The 26,520-nt window shown below is 37.1% G+C and overlaps 1 protein-coding gene across 5 annotated transcripts in view; it reads left to right on the top strand.

The window, feature by feature from the left end:
* The window catches only part of tns1a (tensin 1a), a 288,746-nt gene that overhangs the window by 194,320 nt on the left and 67,906 nt on the right, over positions 1 to 26,520 (top strand). For 4 of the 5 annotated variants that reach the window (XM_061985319.1, XM_061985320.1, XM_061985318.1 and 1 more), the window contains exons 13-18: positions 1,535 to 1,662; positions 1,732 to 1,792; positions 1,877 to 1,952; positions 2,031 to 2,160; positions 4,507 to 4,572; positions 5,924 to 6,055. In XM_061985319.1, the coding sequence (XP_061841303.1) occupies positions 1,535 to 1,662; positions 1,732 to 1,792; positions 1,877 to 1,952; positions 2,031 to 2,160; positions 4,507 to 4,572; positions 5,924 to 6,055 (593 nt within the window). The remainder of the gene's footprint in view (positions 1 to 1,534; positions 1,663 to 1,731; positions 1,793 to 1,876; positions 1,953 to 2,030; positions 2,161 to 4,506; positions 4,573 to 5,923; positions 6,056 to 26,520) is intronic. The other variant, XM_061985317.1, reaches the window with a different exon arrangement.

The raw sequence follows: 26,520 nt of genomic DNA, 5'->3' as shown, positions 1-26,520 counted from the left end.
GTACTTTCAACACACCCGTTATGGTTGAGGATTTCACATTAGTCGCATCATTTTGGTCTTGACCTCGGTATGTATGATGAGATTATCGCAGATCTTCAAGATGCAACCTTTTAATCAAATTTGTCATGTCTGTGTAATCATGTTTAGTTTTAGTCATGTTTTGTTTTGTTTAGTTATTGGACTCTTTAGTTTCTGGCTTTTCAATCCCTTGTCTTGTTTCCATGATTACCCATTAGTTTCACCTGTTCCACGTTTGGACTCATTGTGCACTCTTGTTTTTCACCATAGCAACCCATTAGTTTTCACCTGTCACGTCACGCACCTGTTTCACGTTTTGAGTCACGCACCTGTTTTCGTTAATCATGTCTATAGTATTTAAGTTCATTGTTTTCAGTTTGTCGTTCTGGTGACATCCCGGATTCATACCCCTTTCACACTTTTACCTCTGCGCACTTCATAGTCCATGCCAAGTAAGTTTTTTGTTTATTAATGCCACAGTTAGTGTTTTTGTTTAATTGTTCACAGTTTTTTGCCCATGTGCAAGTCTCTTTGTTTCGTTAGTCAAGTTTGTACATCCGCCTTGAGCGCGCTTTTTGTTTCTTTGAGTGTTATAAATAAATATGTATTCACCTTCACGTCATGACCAGTCCAGCTTTACTTGCATCTCGGGAAAACAAACACACCATAGTCCTCGTCTTGACAAAATTAGAATAATAGGATATCGACACTGGTTTGGTGGATTTAAAGATTCCTTTTTTTATTTATAAATGAAATTGGAAATGTGTATTTGGTGGGTAGATTTTGAAATGTATTGTATTTTTCTGTATTTTGTATATTATATCTATTTTAACTGTGGGTCCCTGTCCGTGGTCCGGATCACGTTTTTGTTATGTTCTGTTAGTTTAACTCCAATAGTTCATGTTTATTGTGCACTCTTGTTTGTTTTGGTTGCCATGGTTGCGTATGATTTTCACCTGCCGCTGGTGTTCGGGACGCTCACCTGGCTCTAATCAAGAGACACTATTTAAGCCTGCCTTTGCCAGTCAGTCGGCCTGGCGTCATTGTTCGGTTCATGTCTGATTCCAAGTTTATGCCAAGTGTTCGCTTCATGCCTTGTATATTTTTGTTTGTTCATGCCAAGCTAGTAAGTTTTCCTTGTCATAGTTTATACTAAGTGTTAGTTTAGCTCCAAGTGCGATCAGCGCGTTGTGCCTTCGCCTTGTTTTCCGTTTTTTTGTCGTACTTTGAGTTTTGAGAAGATTAATACATATGTTCCTACCTGCAAGCCTTGTCCGGAATAGTCCGTTTGCATCCCGGGAGAACAAACCTCGCATCAAGCTGCAACCAAACCGTGACAGTCCCTGTCCATACAATGTGTGCTTCTAGGGATGACCTTTTTGCAGAACGGACTCGGATATTAACAAAAGAAACAATAATGAAATATAAAACTATGTCTGTCTGTAAATAAATCAATAAAAAAGAGAGATTCCTATTACCCGTTATAATCTTATAATCGGTTCTCTTTGCTCTGCAGGTACGTGCAATACTTCAATGGACTTTTATCCGGCCAGATCAAAATCAACAACAAGCCTCTGTTCTTGCATCACGTCATCATGCACGGCATCCCCAACTTCGAGTCCAAAGGAGGCGAGTGTCCCCCCGGCAAGTATTTGGTAACAGAAACCCGCGTTGGCACATTTAACAGTCCACTCCCTTTTTGTGTCCTCCCAGGTTGCCGACCGTTTCTGAAAATCTACCAAGCGATGCAGCCAGTGTATACATCGGGGATATAGTACGGAATTATCCCCTTCTCTCTTATTATCTTTGAATCCTTTTGTTTTAACGACATAATGCTGCTGTTGTTGTTGTTATGCAGCAACGTGCAGGGAGATGGCGGCACGAGCATCTGCATTACCATAGAACCCGGCTTACTGCTGAAGGGCGACATCCTGGTAAGAGTTGCCAGCATGCTTCAAATCATGTTTATCGTTCACATTTTATCTTACATCCTTCTCACGCGCCGGCTACAGCTCAAGTGTTACCACAAGCGCTACAGAAACCCCAACAGGGATGTTGTGTTCAGGGTGCAGTTCCACACGTGCGCCATCCACGACCTCGGAGTGGTGTTTGGAAAGAGCGAGCTGGACGAGACATTTAAAGGTAGCATGAATAGATTCAGGACACTTTTATTTGGACTTTCCCTGTTTACATAACAACAGCTGTTTCTAAAGGAATGGGGGGTATGTAAACAGCCATTGTTTTCGGTCACATTAACACAAAAGGAAAAGATGCCTCGGGCTTGGACTGGTCCTGGATCGAGCTTGGGCAGGTCTTGGATCAAAATAGATAACCCCTCCCGTCACCTCCCAATGTACACAATGGATTTTTACAAGCCTTTGGCTTGGTGCAACAACGACACTTCTGTTCACTGGGAACTCAGGGAACGGAAAGTTTTTTGATAATTTACATACAATTTTTCTGACAGTGGAGACAAGTCAGCACCCCAACTGATGCACAGATGAGTGGTCCACCCCGGGTCCCGACTTTGAACAGCTAGCGCATCATCTGTGGTCACCTAATAACCTCTCCACGCAGGAGAGGGGGGGCAGAGCAGAAAAGAGACGGCAGATCAACTGGTCTAAAAGGGGGGTCTTTTTAAAGGCTAGAGTTACAATTTGGTTTTAAGATGGGACTTAAATGAGGTAGCATCTCCAACTGTTACTGGGAGGGCATTCCAGAGTACTAAAGCCTGAATAGAAAAGGCTCTATAGCCCGCAGACTTTTTTGGGGGCTTTTTACAAATTACAAATCCAACACAGTCACTTCCCTCTCATATGGACTCGTGTTTTTTGTTGTTCCCTTATGCAATTTTTCAATTCCAAAATCACCCAGATTCACCAACAACTTCCTTCTTCTTCCCCTCAGCCACAGTTCACCGTACCTCTCTCCCTCATCCATTCATTTCCTAGTTTTCCATTGCCTTCTCAGTTGGACATCACTTCACTTATCCGTCGATTCAAGCCATCCACTTAGTCATTCAGATCCCCTCCCAACTGCTTTGGTGAAAGTCTGCCTTCTCTCACTGATCCACCTCATCCATATTTGCCAACCCTCCCGAATTTCAGTGCCTCTCCCGAAAATCTCCCGGGACAAACATTCTCCCGAATTTCTCCCGATATCCAGCCGGACAACAATATTGGGGGCGTGCCTTCTATGCGAAAGACAGTGACAGAGAATAGAACAAAAATGGACAATTCAACCCTAAACTCACTCCTTTCCTGCAAATTAAATTTCACAGATGCTGCCCATACCTATGCTACTTCAAAGGCACTCACAACCACTAGCCCTTCTTTAGGTTAAGACTCAAAACACACCAATTCCCGACTGCTAATTCACTGTAAATGTTATCTATCTTTGTTGATTTTTATCCAATTGATTTTATTGTTTTGTTTTTGTACGTTATCCTTTAGTGCCTGGAAAGGTGGCCTATAAGTAAAATGTATTATTATTACCTTTATTTTTTTCCACAGTAAGTCAATTAAAAACAGATTGTCATTTGCAATGTTGACTTAGCAGAGATCCAGCATTTACATGTTAGAGATTTTTTCGTGTCACAATAATCTCTTATCGTCTCTTATTTACTAAAAAAAAAAAAAATACAGCTATAGATTGCTATCAACATCAATTAAAGTGAGGTTAAACGGGTTGGAACATGAATGAATGTTTAAGATGGACTAACACTTATCAAGCATAAAATGAACATGCAGAATGCAACTGCAACTTGTGGACCCAGAAATAGTTCATTTCTACATTTAATTATTAATTATTACTAATATTTGTGATCATTATTAAACCGTACAGCAATTTTACAATTTTACTTTTAAGTCTTTGTGGTATAAAATGAGTAAAACATAATTATATAGTATTTGTTTTCCAGTATTGGTTGAAATCATGTGTTTTTTTCAGGTTAAGGCGACAAGTAACACTTTATATTTTGATTAGTAAAAATCCTAAAATCACAACTTGAAATAAATCAGCTTTAAAAATAGTTTCGCCGAAACTTTCTGAAAATTCAGGCGTTATAGGCCATAACAATCTCAAAAAAGTCAGTGAAATCCAACATGCACTGAATTTAACGAGCTATCATTGAATGTTGTATCTGAGTAACAGCATGTAAGTAAATGTAAGTGACATTTTTTGTTAAATCTGTTCTTTTAAACCATTATTGTCTTTTTTTTAATTTATGCTAGCCCATGGTAGTGATCTTGTATTTTTTAATTGGAAAAACAAATTTGTATTTTCAGCTTGACATACACAGCAGCTTTAAGTTGAAGATAGTTGATTTCATTTTTAAAAAGAATGAGGCCCTCTAGTGGTGATTGCAAGGGAGTGTGGGAAGCAAGTTAAAAGAACACAACACACAAGACAATGGACACTGAAATGATGTGTTATTATTTGAGGGATAAGGTTGAATGCACTCTTAAAATATGTGATTTTTTTCCGCAGATGACAGATTTCCTGAATACGGGAAGGTGGAGTTTGTCTTTTCATACGGTCCAGAAAAAATCAAAGGTACATTTCTGACACCTTGTACTTATTTTCCTCAATATATTCGAGCCCCTTACTCACTACGCAATTATGTTCCTTATCAATCAATCAAACTTTATTTATAAAGCGCTTTTCATACATACAAGAAATGCAACGCAAAGGGCTTTACAAAGTTAAAAACAATACCCCGGTGACCCATATCTCCCATTATCACATACGTACGCACGGATACAGATACCAAACACAAACAACATACACACATATGCAACTAAATGGACAAATGATTGCAGGGCTGAGTACAGAGGGGACGTGTGAGTAAACACTATCACAGGAGCCATCTGCACCAGGAGGTCATCAGACCATGGCCACCAGGACGCTGACACAAAAGAGCCCCCACAAGCACGGCCGATAACCCCTGAGGCAGATGGCTCATCTGAGGAACGTTGGAAAATAAAAAATAGTAATACTTGTAAAATAGTAAGAACCATGTGTAGAGATAAAGAATAAAATACAAGACATAAGAAGATTAATAGAATATGTATATATATATATATATATATATATGTTTAATTTTTTTTATACACAGTAAATAAATAATAAATATATAACTAAATAAAATCTTGCATAACTAATAGGATAAAAAGTAAAATACAAATGATTACAATAAAATAATTGGGTAACACTTTAGTATGGGGAACATATTTACCATTAATTAGTTGTTTATTATCATGCAAATTAGTAACATATTGGCTCTTAATTAGTTATTAAGTACTTATCTGCATGGCCTTATTATATAACCTAACCCTGACCCTAACCCTGACCCTTACCAAATAACTCTAAATTAAGTCTTTGTTACTTAAAATATGTTTCCCATACTAAAGTGTTGCCAATAATTAATATCAAGGTGGGTCTTAAGCCTGCTCTTAAAAACATGAACGTTCTCTGCAGCCCTGAGGTCCTCCGGCAAGCTGTTCCATAGACTGGGGGCCACAATGGTGGAAAGATGCAATCCCGTGACTTTGTGTCCTGACTTTTGAAATATATAGGAGATGAGTGCCGGAGGATCTCAGGGCCCCGGGGAAAGGTTCATAGGGTAAAAGAAAATCTGAAAGATAAGAAGGCCCGACTGATACCATAAAAACATTTATAAACCATGAGAAGAACCTTAAAATTGATCCTGAAGCCAATGCAGAGATTTTAAAACTGGTGTAATGTGAGCCCGCCTTCTGGTCTTCGTCAGGACACGTGCCGCTGAATTTTGGAGTAATTGTAAAGGTGCAATAACCTTTTTAGGAAGACCAGAAAGCAGGTTGTTACAATAATCTATACGACTTGTAATAAAAGCATTGCATTAGTTTCTCCGTGTTGCCCTTAGGCTTAAGTCACCTGGAGAATGGACCTAGCGTGTGCGTGGACTACAACACCCAGGATTCTCTGATCCGTTGGGACTCGTATGAGAACTTCACCCACCGCAGTGAGGGCACCACCATCGCGGACGAACAGCACGGTATGCACCCACACAGCCAGTGCCGCATCCAACGTACTGTGTCGCAAATACCCATTTGATATTTGATTTTTATGGACTTGCTCAGAGGGGCCATTGTGGTAATTGCTGTTTTTCGAGAAGGTCAGCAAGAATCACATCACTTGCAAATTTGATCCTGTTTGAACAGCTACTCCACAGGAATACCTCTTATCTAATAATTTCTTCAATTTAAGTCTCTTGAGCTTCTCGGAAAAGTGGAGTAGATTATGGTTTTTACACCGGCTGCATAGGCTTTAAAAAAAAAGAAGAAAAAAAAAAAGAACATAATTATAGATCAGGCTGGTATTTCAGAAGTGTTTATTGACCCTCGGGGAATAATTACACATACGTGTTATTGCATTCGCTTGAGAATGTAAATACATGAGAAGACGTTACAACCATCACAGGTCATTTGCAGATTTTAAATTGTTTTTCACTGCAAAAAGTCAGTGTTCAAAAACAAGAAAAAAAAATACAAAAATGAGGGGTATTTTACTTGAACTAAGCAAAATTATCTGCCAATAAAACAAGAACATTCGGCTTGTCAAGACTTTTCTTGGTAGAAAAAAAAAGAGACCTTTTTGCTCAATATGTTGAAAAATATTCTAGTGCCATTATCTTGACATAATGATATGCATCATGATTTTTTTTTTTTCATGCTTGAAGTAAGAAATTATTACTTTAAAAAAGTAGTTTCATACTTGTGAGTGTTGATGACACAGCTTTGCAACAGTTGATATTCTAGTTTCAAGCATGTTTTACTCAATATAGGTCATCAAATCTCAGCAACAAGCTGTAATATCTTACTGAGATCATTTAGGACCAAAACCCTTAAAACAAGTAAAACACTCTAACATAAAATCTGCTTAGTGAGAAGAATTATCTTATCAGACAGAAAATAAGCAAAAATCACCCTTATTTGAGATATTTCATCTTACTTAGATTTCAGTTTTTGCAGTGTTAGGCTGGTGTTCAAAACTCCTTCTACACTGCAAAAAGTCAGTGTTAAAAACAAGAAAAAAAACCACAAAAATGAGGGGTATTTTATTACAACTAAGCAAAATTATCTGCCAATAGATCAAGAAAATTTGGCTTGTCAAGACTTTCCAAAACAAGTAAAATTAGCTAACCTCAATGAACCCAAAAATACCTTAAAATAAGTATATTCTCACTAATAACAACTGTACTACTATAAGAGTGTGTATTTTCTATTGTTTCATTGAAAATAAAACAGCAAATTCCATTTGGCTGTCATCTGTTTTAATTATGAGACACAATTGTGTCAAAGTCATGATTTTTTTTTTTTACATGTTTGAAGTAAGAAATTATTACTTTAAAAAAGTAGTTTCATACTTGTGAGTGTTGATGACACAGCTTTGCAACAGTTGATATTCTAGTTTCAAGCATGTTTTACTCAATATAGGTCATCAAATCTCAGCAACAAGCTGTAATATCTTACTGAGATCATTTAGGACCAAAACACTTAAAACAAGTAAAACACTCTAACATAAAATCTGCTTAATGAGAAGAATTATCTTATCAGACAGAAAATAAGTAAAAATCACCCTTATTTGAGATATTTCATCTTACTTAGTTTTCAGTTTTTGCAGTGTTAGGCTGGCGTTCAAAACTCCTTCTACACTGCAAAAAGTCAGTGTTAAAAACAAGAAAAAAACCCACAAAAATGAGGGGTATTTTATTACAACTAAGCAAAATTATCTGCCAATAGATCAAGAAAATTTGGCTTGTCAAGACTTTCCAAAACAAGTAAAATTAGCTAACCTCAATGAACCCAAAAATACCTTAAAATAAGTATATTCTCACTAATAACAACTGTACTACTATATGAGTGTGTATTTTCTATTGTTTCATTGAAAATAAAACAGCAAATTCCATTTGGCTGTCATCTGTTTTAATTATGAGACACAATTGTGTCAAAGTCATGATTTTTTTTTTTTTGCATGTTTGAAGTAAGAAATTATTACTTTAAAAAAGTAGTTTTATACTTGTGAGTGTTGATGACACAGCTTTGTAACAGTTGATATTCTAGTTTCAAGCATGTTTTACTCAATATAGGTCATCAAATCTCAGCAACAAGCTGTAATATCTTACTGAGATCATTTAGGACCAAAACCCTTAAAACAAGTAAAACACTCTAACATAAAATCTGCTTAGTGAGAAGAATTATCTTATCAGACAGAAAATAAGCAAAAATCACCCTTATTTGAGATATTTCATCTTACTTAGATTTCAGTTTTTGCAGGGGCTGGCGTTCAAAACTCCTTCTACACTGCAAAAAGTCAGTGTTAAAAACAAGAAAAAAAAACACAAAAATGAGGGGTATTTTATTACAACTAAGCAAAATTATCTGCCAATAGATCAAGAAAATTTGGCTTGTCAAGACTTTCCAAAACAAGTAAAATTAGCTAACCTCAATGAACCCAAAAATACCTTAAAATAAGTATATTCTCACTAATAACAACTGTACTACTATAAGAGTGTGTATTTTCTATTGTTTCATTGAAAATAAAACAGCAAATTCCATTTAGCTGTCATCTGTTTTAATTATGAGACACAATTGTGTCAAAGTCATGATTTTTTTTTTTACATGTTTGAAGTAAGAAATTATTACTTTAAAAAAGTAGTTTTATACTTGTGAGTGTTGATGACACAGCTTTGCAACAGTTGATATTCTAGTTTCAAGCATGTTTTACTCAATATAGGTCATCAAATCTCAGCAACAAGCTCTAATATCTTACTGAGATCATTTAGGACCAAAACCCTTAAAACAAGTAAAACACTCTAACATAAAATCTGCTTAGTGAGAAGAATTATCTTATCAGACAGAAAATAAGCAAAAATCACCCTTATTTGAGATATTTCATCTTACTTAGTTTTCAGTTTTTGCAGTGTTAGGCTGGCGTTCAAAACTCCTTCTACACTGCAAAAAGTCAGTGTTAAAAACAAGAAAAAAAAACACAAAAATGAGGGGTATTTTATTACAACTAAGCAAAATTATCTGCCAATAGATCAAGAAAATTTGGCTTGTCAAGACTTTCCAAAACAAGTAAAATTAGCTAACCTCAATGAACCCAAAAATACCTTAAAATAAGTATATTCTCACTAATAACAACTGTACTACTATAAGAGTGTGTATTTTCTATTGTTTCATTGAAAATAAAACAGCAAATTCCATTTGGCTGTCATCTGTTTTAATTATGAGACACAATTGTGTCAAAGTCATGATTTTTTTTTTTACATGTTTGAAGTAAGAAATTATTACTTTAAAAAAGCAGTTTCATACTTGTGAGTGTTGATGACACAGCTTTGCAACAGTTGATATTCTAGTTTCAAGCATGTTTTACTCAATATAGGTCATCAAATCTCAGCAACAAGCTGTAATATCTTACTGAGATCATTTAGGACCAAAACACTTAAAACAAGTAAAACACTCTAACATAAAATCTGCTTAGTGAAAAGAATTATCTTATCAGACAGAAAATAAGCAAAAATCACCCTTATTTGAGATATTTCATCTTACTTAGATTTCAGTTTTTGCAGTGTTAGGCTGGCGTTCAAAACTCCTTCTACACTGCAAAAAGTCAGTGTTAACAACAAGAAAAAAAAACACAAAAATGAGGGGTATTTTATTACAACTAAGCAAAATTATCTGCCAATAGATCAAGAAAATTTGGCTTGTCAAGACTTTCCAAAACAAGTAAAATTAGCTTACCTCAATGAACCCAAAAATACCTTAAAATAAGTATATTCTCACTAATAACAACTGTACTACTATAAGAGTGTGTATTTTCTATTGTTTCATTGAAAATAAAACAGCAAATTCCATTTGGCTGTCATCTGTTTTAATTATGAGACACAATTGTGTCAAAGTCATGATTTTTTTTTTTTACATGTTTGAAGTAAGAAATTATTACTTTAAAAAAGTAGTTTTATACTTGTGAGTGTTGATGACACAGCTTTGCAACAGTTGATATTCTAGTTTCAAGCATGTTTTACTCAATATAGGTCATCAAATCTCAGCAACAAGCTGTAATATCTTACTGATATCATTTAGGACCAAAACCCTTAAAACAAGTAAAACACTCTAACATAAAATCTGCTTAGTGAGAAGAATTATCTTATCAGACAGAAAATAAGCAAAAATCACCCTTATTTGAGATATTTCATCTTACTTAGATTTCAGTTTTTGCAGTGTTAGGCTGGCGTTCAAAACTCCTTCTACACTGCAAAAAGTCAGTGTTAAAAACAAGAAAAAAAACCACAAAAATGAGGGGTATTTTATTACAACTAAGCAAAATTATCTGCCAATAGATCAAGAAAATTTGGCTTGTCAAGACTTTCCAAAACAAGTAGCTAACCTCAATGAACCCAAAAATACCTTAAAATAAGTATATTCTCACTAATAACAACTGTACTACTATAAGAGTGTGTATTTTCTATTGTTTCATTGAAAATAAAACAGCAAATTCCATTTGGCTGTCATCTGTTTTAATTATGAGACAAAATTGTGTCAAAGTCATGATTTTTTTTTTTTTACATGTTTGAAGTAAGAAATTATTACTTTAAAAAAGTAGTTTCATACTTGTGAGTGTTGATGACACAGCTTTGCAACAGTTGATATTCTAGTTTCAAGCATGTTTTACTCAATATAGGTCATCAAATCTCAGCAACAAGCTGTAATATCTTACTGAGATCATTTAGGACCAAAACACTTAAAACAAGTAAAACACTCTAACATAAAATCTGCTTAGTGAGAAGAATTATCTTATCAGACAGAAAATAAGCAAAAATCACCCTTATTTGAGATATTTCATCTTACTTAGTTTTCAGTTTTTGCAGTGTTAGGCTGGCGTTCAAAACTCCTTCTACACTGCAAAAAGTCAGTGTTAAAAACAAGAAAAAAAAACACAAAAATGAGGGTTATTTTATTACAACTAAGCAAAATTATCTGCCAATAGATCAAGAAAATTTGGCTTGTCAAGACTTTCCAAAACAAGTAAAATTAGCTAACCTCAATGAACCCAAAAATACCTTAAAATAAGTATATTCTCACTAATAACAAGTGCACTACTATAAGAGTGTGTATTTTCTATTGTTTCATTGAAAATAAAACAGCAAATTCCATTTGGCTGTCATCTGTTTTAATTATGAGACACAATTGTGTCAAAGTCATGATTTTTTTATTTAATGCTTGAAGTAGGAAATTATTACTTTAAAAAAGTAGTTTCATACTTGTGAGTGTTGATGACACAGCTTTGCAACAGTTGATATTCTAGTTTCAAGCATGTTTTACTCAATATAGGTCATCAAATCTCAGCAACAAGCTGTAATATCTTACTGAGATCATTTAGGACCAAAACCCTTAAAACAAGTAAAACACTCTAACATAAAATCTGCTTAGTGAGAAGAATTATCTTATCAGACAGAAAATAAGCAAAAATCACCCTTATTTGAGATATTTCATCTTACTTAGTTTTCAGTTTTTGCAGTGTTAGGCTGGCGTTCAAAACTCCTTCTACACTGCAAAAAGTCAGTGTTAAAAACAAGAAAAAAAACCACAAAAATGAGGGGTATTTTATTACAACTAAGCAAAATTATCTGCCAATAGATCAAGAAAATTTGGCTTGTGAAGACTTTCCAAAACAAGTAAAATTAGCTAACCTCAATGAACCCAAAAATACCTTAAAATAAGTATATTCTCACTAATAACAACTGTACTACTATAAGAGTGTGTATTTTCTATTGTTTCATTGAAAATAAAACAGCAAATTCCATTTGGCTGTCATCTGTTTTAATTATGAGACACAATTGTGTCAAAGTCATGATTTTTTTTTTTTACATGTTTGAAGTAAGAAATTATTACTTTAAAAAAGTAGTTTCATACTTGTGAGTGTTGATGACACAGCTTTGCAACAGTTGATATTCTAGTTTCAAGCATGTTTTACTCAATATAGGTCATCAAATCTCAGCAACAAGCTGTAATATCTTACTGAGATCATTTAGGACCAAAACCCTTAAAACAAGTAAAACACTCTAACATAAAATCTGCTTAGTGAGAAGAATTATCTTATCAGACAGAAAATAAGCAAAAATCACCCTTATTTGAGATATTTCATCTTACTTAGATTTCAGTTTTTGCAGTGTTAGGCTGGCGTTCAAAACTCCTTCTACACTGCAAAAAGTCAGTGTTAAAAACAAGAAAAAAAACCACAAAAATGAGGGGTATTTTATTACAACTAAGCAAAATTATCTGCCAATAGATCAAGAAAATTTGGCTTGTCAAGACTTTCCAAAACAAGTAGCTAACCTCAATGAACCCAAAAATACCTTAAAATAAGTATATTCTCACTAATAACAACTGTACTACTATAAGAGTGTGTATTTTCTATTGTTTCATTGAAAATAAAACAGCAAATTCCATTTGGCTGTCATGTGTTTTAATTATGAGACACAATTGTGTCAAAGTCATGATTTTTTTTTTTTTGCATGTTTGAAGTAAGAAATTATTACTTTAAAAAAGTAGTTTCATACTTGTGAGTGTTGATGACACAGCTTTGCAACAGTTGATATTCTAGTTTCAAGCATGTTTTACTCAATATAGGTCATCAAATCTCAGCAACAAGCTGTAATATCTTACTGAGATCATTTAGGACCAAAACCCTTAAAACAAGTAAAACACTCTAACATAAAATCTGCTTAGTGAGAAGAATTATCTTATCAGACAGAAAATAAGCAAAAATCACCCTTATTTGAGATATTTCATCTTACTTAGTTTTCAGTTTTTGCAGTGTTAGGCTGGCGTTCAAAACTCCTTCTACACTGCAAAAAGTCAGTGTTAAAAACAAGAAAAAAAACCACAAAAATGAGGGGTATTTTATTACAACTAAGCAAAATTATCTGCCAATAGATCAAGAAAATTTGGCTTGTGAAGACTTTCCAAAACAAGTAAAATTAGCTAACCTCAATGAACCCAAAAATACCTTAAAATAAGTATATTCTCACTAATAACAACTGTACTACTATAAGAGTGTGTATTTTCTATTGTTTCATTGAAAATAAAACAGCAAATTCCATTTGGCTGTCATCTGTTTTAATTATGAGACACAATTGTGTCAAAGTCATGATTTTTTTTTTTTACATGTTTGAAGTAAGAAATTATTACTTTAAAAAAGTAGTTTCATACTTGTGAGTGTTGATGACACAGCTTTGCAACAGTTGATATTCTAGTTTCAAGCATGTTTTACTCAATATAGGTCATCAAATCTCAGCAACAAGCTGTAATATCTTACTGAGATCATTTAGGACCAAAACCCTTAAAACAAGTAAAACACTCTAACATAAAATCTGCTTAGTGAGAAGAATTATCTTATCAGACAGAAAATAAGCAAAAATCACCCTTATTTGAGATATTTCATCTTACTTAGATTTCAGTTTTTGCAGTGTTAGGCTGGCGTTCAAAACTCCTTCTACACTGCAAAAAGTCAGTGTTAAAAACAAGAAAAAAAACCACAAAAATGAGGGGTATTTTATTACAACTAAGCAAAATTATCTGCCAATAGATCAAGAAAATTTGGCTTGTCAAGACTTTCCAAAACAAGTAGCTAACCTCAATGAACCCAAAAATACCTTAAAATAAGTATATTCTCACTAATAACAACTGTACTACTATAAGAGTGTGTATTTTCTATTGTTTCATTGAAAATAAAACAGCAAATTCCATTTGGCTGTCATGTGTTTTAATTATGAGACACAATTGTGTCAAAGTCATGATTTTTTTTTTTTTGCATGTTTGAAGTAAGAAATTATTACTTTAAAAAAGTAGTTTCATACTTGTGAGTGTTGATGACACAGCTTTGCAACAGTTGATATTCTAGTTTCAAGCATGTTTTACTCAATATAGGTCATCAAATCTCAGCAACAAGCTGTAATATCTTACTGAGATCATTTAGGACCAAAACCCTTAAAACAAGTAAAACACTCTAACATAAAATCTGCTTAGTGAGAAGAATTATCTTATCAGACAGAAAATAAGCAAAAATCACCCTTATTTGAGATATTTCATCTTACTTAGTTTTCAGTTTTTGCAGTGTTAGGCTGGCGTTCAAAACTCCTTCTACACTGCAAAAAGTCAGTGTTAAAAACAAGAAAAAAAAACACAAAAATGAGGGGTATTTTATTACAACTAAGCAAAATTGTCTGCCAATAGATCAAGAAAATTTGGCTTGTCAAGACTTTCCAAAACAAGTAAAATTAGCTAACCTCAATGAACCCAAAAATACCTTAAAATAAGTATATTCTCACTAATAACAACTGTACTACTATAAGAGTGTGTATTTTCTATTGTTTCATTGAAAATAAAACAGCAAATTCCATTTGGCTGTCATCTGTTTTAATTATGAGACACAATTGTGTCAAAGTCATGATTTTTTTTTTTTACATGTTTGAAGTAAGAAATTATTACTTTAAAAAAGCAGTTTCATACTTGTGAGTGTTGATGACACAGCTTTGCAACACTTGATATTCTAGTTTCAAGCATGTTTTACTCAATATAGGTCATCAAATCTCAGCAACAAGCTGTAATATCTTACTGAGATCATTTAGGACCAAAACCCTTAAAACAAGTGAAACACTCTAACATAAAATCTGCTTAGTGAGAAGAATTATCTTATCAGACAGAAAATAAGCAAAAATCACCCTTATTTGAGATATTTCATCTTACTTAGATTTCAGTTTTTGCAGTGTTAGGCTGGCGTTCAAAACTCCTTCTACACTGCAAAAAGTCAGTGTTCAAAAACAAGAAAAAAAATACAAAAATGAGGGGTATTTTACTTGAACTAAGCAAAATTATCTGCCAATAAAACAAGAACATTCGGCTTGTCAAGACTTTTCTTGGTAGAAAAAAAAAGAGACCTTTTTGCTCAATATGTTGAAAAATATTCTAGTGCCATTATCTTGACATAATGATATGCATCATGATTTTTTTTTTTTCATGCTTGAAGTAAGAAATTATTACTTTAAAAAAGTAGTTTCATACTTGTGAGTGTTGATGACACAGCTTTGCAACACTTGATATTCTAGTTTCAAGCATGTTTTACTCAATATAGGTCATCAAATCTCAGCAACAAGCTGTAATATCTTACTGAGATCATTTAGGACCAAAACCCTTAAAACAAGTAAAACACTCTAACATAAAATCTGCTTAGTGAAAAGAATTATCTTATCAGACAGAAAATAAGCAAAAATCACCCTTATTTGAGATATTTCATCTTACTTAGTTTTCAGTTTTTGCAGTGTTAGGCTGGCGTTCAAAACTCCTTCTACACTGCAAAAAGTCAGTGTTAAAAACAAGAAAAAAAAAAACACAAAAATGAGGGGTATTTTATTACAACTAAGCAAAATTATCTGCCAATAGAACAAGAAAATTTGGCTTGTCAAGACTTTCCAAAACAAGTCAAATTAGCTAACCTCAATGAACCCAAAAATACCTTAAAATAAGTATATTCTCACTAATAACAACTGTACTACTATATGAGTACGTATTTTCTATTGTTTCATTGAAAATAAAACAGCAAATTCCATTTGGCTGTCATCCGTTTTAATTATGAGACACAATTGTGTCAAAGTCATGATTTTTTTTTTTTACATGTTTGAAGTAAGAAATTATTACTTTAAAAAAGCAGTTTCATACTTGTGAGTGTTGATGACACAGCTTTGCAACAGTTGATATTCTAGTTTCAAGCATGTTTTACTCAATATAGGTCATCAAATCTCAGCAACAAGCTGTAATATCTTACTGATATCATTTAGGACCAAAACCCTTAAAACAAGTAAAACACTCTAACATAAAATCTGCTTAGTGAGAAGAATTATCTTATCAGACAGAAAATAAGCAAAAATCACCCTTATTTGAGATATTTCATCTTACTTAGATTTCAGTTTTTGCAGGGGCTGGCGTTCAGAACTCCTTCTACACTGCAAAAACTGAAATCTAAGTAAGATTAAATATCTCAAATAAAGGTGATTTTTGCTTATTTTCCGTCAGATAAGATAATTCTTCTCACTAAGCAGGTTTTATGTTAGAGTGTTTTACTTGTTTTAAGCGTTTTCGTCCTAAATGATCTCAGTAAGATATTACAGCTTGTTGCTGAGATTTGATGACCTATATTGAGTAAAACATGCTTGAAACTAGAATATCAACTGTTGCAAAGCTGTGTCATCAACACTTACAAGTATAAAACTACTTTTTTAAAGTAATCATTTTTTATTTCAAGCATGAAAAAAAAAATCTTGATTTTGACACAAATGTGTCTCATAATTAAAACAGATGACAGCCAAATGGACTTTGCTGTTTTATTTTCAATGAAACAATAGAAAATACGTACTCATATAGTAGTACAGTTGGCACAGTACAGTAAACTGACAGTTAATATTTAAACATTTCAAACAATTTTGAACAGAAATAGTTCATGCACATTCAGATAAATTCTTCAAAATTACAATTAAAAAAAATTTGGCCGGGGGCCGGGCTGTATATATGCGCACCAATTGACTGAAAGAGCACGCACTTTGCGCGATGATGTCATGTTATCCATGGAAAAATGCATTTTTAGACAATATGATTTGCCTGAGCGGCTAGGAGACCCCGAGAGTAACAAGCCGTTGCCTTGTTGCCTTTCCATTAAGAACAATACATTAGTTTTAGTATAAGTTTGCTGGTTTCAAGAAATGTAATGCCGAGCGCATATCATTATGTCAAGATAATGGCACTAGCATTTACTTAATATAAGAATATTTTTCAACATATTGAGCAAAAATGTCTCTTTTTTTTTTTTACCAAGAAAAGTGCACGTGTTATTAGTGAGAATATACTTATTTTAAGGTATTTTTGGGTTCATTGAAGTTAGCTAGTTTTGGAAAGTCTTGACAAGCCAAATTTTCTTGTTCTATTGACAGATAATTTTGCTTATTTCAAATAAAATACCCCTCATTTTTTTTTCTTGTTTTTGAACACTGACTTTTTGCAGTGTGGACATGGAGTTAAAAGAGCTCCCCCCCTACAAAAAGGTGGTCTTTAAAGGTGTTTGCAGGATAAGGAATCGTGTTCATTTCATACTGACACGCAAGCTCTCGAGGTTATACAAGCGCGGCTTGTTCGCGCCCACCTTTTGTCATTTCATCATCATATTTTAGTCTTTCGCGGTCTTCATTGGAATGCAAGCGTGCGTGTCAGCGTGACTTTGCTCTGCTAATAGCCGAGCGCCCCAGCAGCTGTTGACCCCCATGTCACAGCAGTCAGAAGGCCACGGTGGGGCCAGCAAACAGCCCAAGAGCGTACAGTACAGTTTTATTTATGGGAAAACTCGCCCATTCATGCTTTTTTTCCCCCTACAAGCATAGGCCCTTTTTTTTTTTTGCAGAAAATACATTTGATTCACCCTGAGTCAGTAAAAATATGTGATTGTAAAACACACTATATTGCCAAAAGTATTTGGCCATCAGAATCAGGTGTCCTACTCACATGGCCCGGCCACAGGTGTATAAAACCAAGCACTTAGGCATGGAGACTGTTTCTACAAACATTTGTGAAAGAATGGGCCGCTTTCAGTGATTTCCAGCGTGGAACTGTCATAGGATGCCACCTGTGCAACGAATCCAGTCGGGAAATTTCCTCGCTCCTAAATATTCCATCGTCAACTGCCGGCTTTATTATCAATCAATCAATCTTTATTTATATAGCCCTAAATCACAAGTGTCTCAAAGGGCTGCACAAGCCACAACGACATCCTCGGTACAAAAGCCCACATACGGGCAAGGAAAAACTCACCCCAGTGGGACGTCGATGTGAATGACTATGAGAAACCTTGGAGAGGACCGCATATGTGGGTAACTCCCCCCCCTCTAGGGGAGACCGAAAGCAATGGATGTCGAGTGGGTCTGACATAATATTGTGAGAGTCCAGTCCATAGTGGATCCAACATAATAGTAAGAGTCCAGTCCATGGTGGGGCCAGCAGGACACCATCCCGAGCGGAGACGGGTCAGCAGCGCAGAGATGTTCCCTGCCGATGCACAGGCGAGCGGTCCACCCCGGGTCCCGACTCTGGACAGCCAGCACTTCATCCATGGCCACCGGACCTGTGCCCCCCCACCTCAAGGAAAAGGGGAGCAGGGGAGAAAAGAAAAGAAACGGCAGATCAACTGGTCTAACAGGGGGGCTATTTAAAGGCTAGAGTATACAAATGAGTTTTAAGATGGGACTTAAATGCTTCTACTGATTATAAGAAAATGGAAGAGTTTGGGAACAACAGCAACTCAGCCACCAAGTGGTAGGCCACGTAAACTGACAGAGAGGGGTCAGCGGATAGTGCAAAGACTTTCTGCACAGTCAGTTGCTACAGAGCTCCAAACTTCATCTGACCTTCCGATTAGCCCACGTACAGTACGCAGAGAGCTTCATGTGAAGTGAAGTGAATTATATTTATATAGCGCTTTTTCTCTAGTGACTCAAAGCGCTTTACATAGTGAAACCCATTATCTAAGTTACATTTAAACCAGTGTGGGTGGCACTGGGAGCAGGTGGGTAAAGTGTCTTGCCCAAGGACACGACGGCAGTGACTAGGATCCCTGTCAGATTTGGACAACCATCTGTTGTCACACCTGTTAGCTTGTCCCATTTCAGTCCTAACATGTCCAAACACGCATTTACCTATGTGAACAACTCATTACCTGTGGTTGTCTCTTTAAAGGGGAACATTATCACCAGACCTATGTAAGCGTCAATATATACCTTGATGTTGCAGAAAAAAAGACCATATTTTTTTTTAACCGATTTCCGAACTCTAAATGGGTGAATTTTGGCGAATTAAACACCTTTCTATTATTCGCTCTCGGAGTGATGACGTCACAACGTGACGTCACACCGGGAAGTAGTGATGGGTTGATGAGGCCTCATGAAGCGTTTCGACACATTGCAAAACTGTATTGATACTGTGTCGATACTGTGTCACTAAATACTGACATCTGCTGGACATTAAAAATCCCTACAGGCAACCTATGGACCGACTCAACTGACACTGATTTTATGACCTAGTACAGTGGTTCTCAAATGGGGGTACGCGTACCTCTGGGGGTACTTGAAGGTATGCCAAGGGGTACGTGAGATTTTTTTTTAAATATTCTAAAAATAGCAACAATTCAAAAATCCTTTATAAATATATTTATTGAATAATACTTCAACAAAATATGAATGTAAGTTCATAAACTCAGTGAAGCACAAGCTCAGGTTTGTCACTAAAATGTCTGTCAAAAAGAACTGTGAAAAGAAATGCAACAATGCAATATTCAGTGTTGACAGCTAGATTTTTTGTGGACATGTTCCATAAATATTGATGTTAAAGATTTTTTTTTTTGTGAAGAAATGTTTAGAATTAAGTTCATGAATCCAGATGGAGCTCTAATACAATCCCCAAAGAGGGCACTTTAAGTTGATGATTACTTCTAGGTGTAGAAATCTTTATTTATAATTGAATCACTTATTTATTTTTCAACAAGTTTTTATCTATTTGTATATCTTTTTTTCCAAATAGTTCAAGAAAGACCATTACAAATGAGCAATATTTTGCACTGTGATACAATATAATAAATCAGAAACTGATGACATAGTGCTGTATTTTACTTCATCTTTTTTTTTTCAACCAAAAATGCTTTGCTCTGATTAGGGGGTATTTGAATTAAAAAAAAATTCACAGGGGGTACATTGCTGAAAAAAGGTTGAGAACCACTGACCTAGTATATACAATAATATAAACCAAGTCATTGTATTTCATTTAGGATTATTTCATAACTTCATTTAAATAAAAATATATTTTTTGTCTTTTTTAGATACAGTCAATAAATAATATGAACATGTATCATAACATGGAAATCTAAGAGAACGTGTTGTGAATGAGGTTGCTTGTGGACCTGGAAAATATTATTTATCTATTTTTACACATTTTTATTAAAAAACAACAACCGGTTTTTCCAACGTATTCAATTTTAGACGCTTTCTCTTCTTAGTTATTATTTCTCCAGCTGTAGAAAAGAGCCGCTCACAGGGCACAGAGGAGGCGACAGTTCGCGTATCGGTCACGTGACCAAAACAGCTCATGATCGGTCACGTGACTTTCTAAAAGCGGTACGCGCACCGACACAGGGTTTCGCTCTATGAGCTCGACGCATGCGCCGATGCATCGGTGTTGCCGGACCCATCACTACCGGGAAGCAATCCGCCATTTTCTCACTTTCGTCGGTGTGTTGTCGGAGGGTGTAACAAAACGAACAAGGACGGATTCAAGTTGCACCAGTGGCCCAAAGATGCGAAAGTGGCAAGAAATTGGACGAAATTTGTTCAAAATACGAGGGTGTGGGGAAAGCCGACGAAATGGTCAGTCGTTTGTTCCGCACACTTTACCGACGAAAGCTATGCTACGACAGAGATGGCAAGAATGTGTGGATATCCTGCGACACTCAAAGCAGATGCATTTCCAACGATAAAGTCAAAGAAATCTGCCGCCAGACCCCCATTGAATCTGCCGGAGTGTGTGAGCTATTCAGGGACAAAGGAGCTCGGTAGCACGGCAAGCAATGGCGGCAGTTTGTTCCCGCAGACGAGCGAGCTAAACCCCCTGGATGTCTTGGCTCACACCGTCCCTTATGCCACCGAAGATGATCAAGAGAAGAATATCGACCCTAGCTTCCCTGGCCTGCTGACATCAACTCCAAAACTGGACAGATCAGCTTTCAGGAAAAGAGAGCGGATGAGGGTATGTCTACAGAATATCTTAATTAATGAAAACTTTATTAATTACTCGCGGTTTTACGTAAATTATTATACATAAACTGTGTTTACCAATAATTTAGCTTAAAAACATTTATTTTTTTCAATCATTCAAGTACATTCGGGTAGTCTTGTGTAATGCAGTATTTTGTGTCTATTTAGGTATGGTTAACCTGAGTGCTGATATCGTGGAAAAATATATGTTCTTAGCGCGCCTGAAATGGGCTGTCTGCACTCTCAAAGTGCATGTTGTTGCCAAATGTATTTCATATGCTGTAAACCTAGTTCATAGTTGTTAGTGATTATCTTATCAGACAGTGTTAAGCCGCTGAAATCCGAGTCTGAATCCGAGCTAATGTCGCTATACCTTGCTGTTTGTTTGTATTGGTCTCAAGGTTGGCAAGTATGGGGTGGTGTTTAAAGGGGAACATTATCACCAGACCTATGTAAGCGTCAATATATACCTTGATGTTGCAGAAAAAAGACCATATATTTTTTTAACTGATTTCCGAACTCTAAATGTGTGAATTTTGGCGAATTAAACGCCTTTCTATTATTCGCTCTCGGAGCGATGACGTCACAACACCGAGTCAAATCAGCTCTGTTATTTTACGTTTTTTCGACTGTTTTCCGTACCTTGGAGACATCATGCCTCGTCGGTGTGTTGTCGGAGGGTGTAACAACACGAACAGGGACGGATTCAAGTTGCACCAGTGGCCCAAAGTTGCGAAAGTGGCAAAAAATTGGACGTTTGTTCCGCACACTTTACCGACGAAAGCTATGCTACGACAGAGATGGCAAGAATGTGTGGATATCCTGCGACACTCAAAGCAGATGCATTTCCAACGATAAAGTCAAAGAAATCTGGGAGCGGATGAGGGTATGTCTACAGAATATATTAATTGATGAAAACTGGGCTGTCTGCACTCTCAAAGTGCAGGTTGTTGCCAAATGTATTTCATATGCTGTAAACCTAGTTCATAGTTGTTAGTTTCCTTTAATGCCAAACAAACACATACCAATCGTTGGTTAGAAGGCGATCGCCAAATTCATCCTCGCTTTCTCCCGTGTCGCTGGCTGTCGTGTCGTTTTCGTCGGTTTCGCTTGCATACGGTTCAAACCGATATGGCTCAATAGCTTCAGTTTCTTCTTCAATTTCGTTTTCGCTACCTGCCTCCACACTACAACCATCCGTTTCAATACATGCGTAATCTGTTGAATCGCTTAAGCCGCTGAAATCCGAATCTGAATCCGAGCTAATGTCGCTATACCTTGCTGTTTGTTTGTATTGGCATCACTGTGTGACGTCACAGGAAAATGGACGGGTGTATATAACAATGGTTAAAATCAGGCACTTTGAAGTTTTTTTTTGGGATATTGCGTGATGGGTAAAATTTTGAAAAAAAACTTCGAAAAATAAAATAAGCCACTGGGAACTGATTTTTAATGGTTTTAACCCTTCTGAAAGTGTGATAATGTTCCCCTTTAATTGACTGCATGGCTGCCAGCTACTCCGTGATTTGAAAGTCTGCAGTTATCCCACGTAAGAAGATGAGCAGCTGGGCGGTGTCACGTACATCGCAGCTCTCATCCAAAGCCAGCGAAAAACAGTCAAAGTCGGCCGTTCTCTTCTTCAGCTGAAGCTCCAAGTTTCCAGCGAGGGTCTCAACCCGCCTCGTTACAGTGCGTCGGGAGAGTGACACGTTCTCAAATGCGCCCCTCTTCTCCGTGCATATCAGCGCAACAGAGTCCAATAAGCACTCCTTAATAAACTCTCCGTCAGAAAACACCTTAATTTTCTGGCGATTTTGTGAGAAATGACGAAACTTGTCCTGACAGCCGCATCTCTGGGGGTGTGAAATTTGGCAAAAAGTCCTTGTTGGGTTTGCAGTTTTACCATCAACGCATCAGCTTACCTTGCGCGTGCTTCATCAGACAGATTCCGGTATTTTTCCTCGTGCTTTGTCGTGTAGTGGCGATTCAAATTATATTCTTTAAACGCAGCAACTTGTGTACCACAAATTAAGCACACGGCCTTACCTTTAATTTCTGTAACGACATACTTGGCAGTCCATGTCTTGTTGAAAACACGGCATTTGTCATCAACTTTTCTCTTTTTAGCGTCTCGGGGGTAACCGTGCATCGCTGTGCACCTTCACTCACAGGTTACACACGGACATAACCCCATAAATAACACTTTTCAAAATAAAAGCAGCACAGTTGTATTGCACGCACGACATAGATGTTTTTTAAAATGTATTTTGTAATTTGTGATTGCCGCTGTTCACATTCACTCACAATCGCGCACGAGCATACGTCCACACGGAAGTAATACAAATAACGCTTTTCAAAACAAAAGCAGCACCGTTGTATTGTACACTCGACATAGATTCTTTTTTAAAGGGGAACATTATCACAATTTCAGAAGGGTTAAAACCATTAAAAATCAGTTCCCAGTGGCTTATTTTATTTTTCGAAGTTTTTTTCCAAATTTTACCCATCACGCAATATCCCTAAAAAAAGCTTCAAAGTGCCTGATTTTAACCGTCGTTATATACACCCGTCCATTTTCCTGTGACGTCACACAGTGATGCCAACACAAACAAACACCGACATTTATTTAATAATACCACCTTAACATTTGACAACCAAACAATTACACAAGGCGAATCAGTAAAGAATCTGGGTATTATCTTCGACCCAACTCTCTCGTTTGAATCACACATTAAGAGTGTTACTAAAACGGCCTTCTTTCATCTCCGTAATATCACTAAAATTCGTTCTATTTTATCCACTAGCGACGCTGAGATCATTATTCATGCGTTCGTTACGTCTCGTCTCGACTACTGTAACGTATTATTTTCGGGTCTCCCTATGTCTAGCATTAAAAAATTACAGTTGGTACAAAATGCGGCTGCTAGACTTTTGACAAGAACAAGAAAGTTTGATCATATTACGCCTATACTGGCTCACCTGCACTGGCTTCCTGTGCACTTAAGAAGTGACTTTAAGGTTTTACTACTTACGTATAAAATACTACACGGTCTAGCTCCGTCCTATCTTGTCGATTGCATTGTACCATATGTCCCGGCAAGAAATCTGCGTTCAAAGAACTCCGGCTTATTAGTGATTCCCAGAGCCCAAAAAAAGTGTGCGGGCTATAGAGCGTTTTCTATTCGGGCTCCAGTACTATGGAATGCCCTCCCGGTAACAATTAGAGATGCTACCTCAGTAGAAGCATTTAAGTCCCATCTTAAAACTCATTTGTATACTCTAGCCTTTAAATAGCCCCCCTGTTAGACCAGTTGATCTGCCGTTTCTTTTCTTTTCTCCTCTGCTCCCCTTTTCCTTGAGGGGGGGGGGCACAGGTCCGGTGGCCATGGATGAAGTGCTGGCTGTCCAGAGTCGGGACCCGGGGTGGACCGCTCGCCTGTGCATTGGCTGGGAACATCTCTACGCTGCTGACCCGTCTCCGCTCGGGATGGTGTCCTGCTGGTCCCACTATGGACTGGACTCTTACTATTATGTTAGATCCACTATGGACTGGACTCTCACAATATTATGTCAGACCCACTCGACATCCATTGCTTTCGGTCTCCCCTAGAGGGGGGGGGTTACCCACATATGCGGTCCTCTCCAAGGTTTCTCATAGTCATTCACATCGACGTCCCACTGGGGTGAGTTTTTCCTTGCCCGTATGTGGGCTTTGTACCGAGGATGTCGTTGTGGCTTGTGCAGCCCTTTGAGACACTTGTGATTTAGGGCTATATAAATAAAGATTGATTGATTGATGATTGATAGAACAGCAAGCTATAGCGACATTAGCTCGGATTCAGAATCGGATTTCAGCGGCTTAAGCGATTCAACAGATTACGCATGTATTGAAACGGATGGTTGTAGTGTGGAGGCAGGTAGCGAAAACGAAATTGAAGAAGAAACTGAAGCTATTGAGCCATATCGGTTTGAACCGTATGCAAGCGAAACCGACACGACAGCCAGCGACACGGGAGAAAGCGAGGACGGATTCGGCGATCGCCTTCTAACCAACGATTGGTATGTGTTTGTTTGGCATTAAAGGAAACTAACAACTATGAACTAGGTTTACAGCATATGAAATACATTTGGCAACAACATGCACTTTGAGAGTGCAGACAGCCCAATTTTCATCAATTAATATATTCTGTAGACATACCCTCATCCGCTATCTTTTCCTGAAAGCTGATCTGTCCAGTTTTGGAGTTGATGTCAGCAGGCCAGGGAAGCTAGGGTCGATATTCTTCTCTTGATCATCTTCGGTGGCATAAGGGACGGTGTGAGCCAAGACATCCAGGGGGTTTAGCTCGCTCGTCTGCGGGAACAAACTGCCGCCATTGCTTGCCGTGCTACCGAGGTCCTTTGTCCCTGAATTGCTCACACACTCCGGCAGATTCAATGGGGGTCTGACGGCAGATTTCTTTGACTTTATCGTTGGAAATGCATCTGCTTTGAGTGTCGCAGGATATCCACACATTCTTGCCATCTCTGTCGTAGCATAGCTTTCGTCGGTAAAGTGTGCGGAACAAACGTCCAATTTCTTGCCACTTTCGCATCTTTGGGCCACTGGTGCAACTTGAATCCGTCCCTGTTCGTGTTGTTACACCCTCCGACAACACACCGACGAGGCATGATGTCTCCAAGGTACGGAAAACAGTCGAAAAAAGGGAAAATAACAGAGCTGATTTGACTCGGTGTTTGAGAAAATGGCGGATTGCTTCCCGATGTGACGTCACGTTGTCTGAGAGCGAATAATAGAAAGGCGTTTAATTCGCCAAAATTCACCCATTTAGAGTTCGGAAATCGATAAAAAAAAAATATGGTCTTTTTTCTGCAACATCAAGGTATATATTGACGCTTACATAGGTCTGGTGATAATGTTTCCCATTAAATTTATTTTGTAATTTATGATTGGCCTCATGCGGGCCAGACAGGGATGCACAAAGGGCCGGATGTGGCCCGCGGGCCGCATAATGCCCAGGTCTGGATTAGAGTATGCAGACATGGCTGCAGGGTGGAAAATGTACACACGACCCATGGAAGTGTGATGGATTTGTCTGGTCCTCAACCATCCGCTGACTGCAGGACATGTGGTTGCACGGTCGCCAGGTGTCAGAAAGCCATTAAAGAACTGGCTGAGGAGACAGAGAAGGGTCGCTTCTGGCCATGGGTAAAGAGGGAGCAGAAAGGCCAAATAACACCTAGGGCAAGGGTGTCAAACACAATCGCAGTGGGGGCCAAAATTCAAAGCACACTTTAGATCGCAGGCCACGGGGGATTCATTGACACCCCCGTTCAGCGTGTGCATGTGTCACATAACACGCACGGGCAATTACGCTGAGTGTGTGCTGATTTTTAAGATACAGAGGTGGTATGTGTCGGTCATCAGAGGTTGCCTTTTCTACCTTGGTCAAAACAAACATGGGAATGTGGTTTTTTTAGACACTACTTGTGTCAACTGACTTTTGTTAACAATGGTGCGGAGTATAGTTGTGTTCAAAAGTGTACATACACTTGTAAAGAACATAATGTCATGGCTGTCTTGAGTTTCCAATCATTTCTACAACTCTTATTTT

The sequence above is a fragment of the Nerophis lumbriciformis genome, linkage group LG23 (assembly GCF_033978685.3).
Source record: "Nerophis lumbriciformis linkage group LG23, RoL_Nlum_v2.1, whole genome shotgun sequence".
NCBI classification, from domain to species: Eukaryota; Metazoa; Chordata; class Actinopteri; order Syngnathiformes; family Syngnathidae; genus Nerophis; species Nerophis lumbriciformis.
The sequence above is the reverse complement of the archived record's forward strand: the minus strand, read 5'-3'. Positions and strand labels throughout refer to the sequence as shown.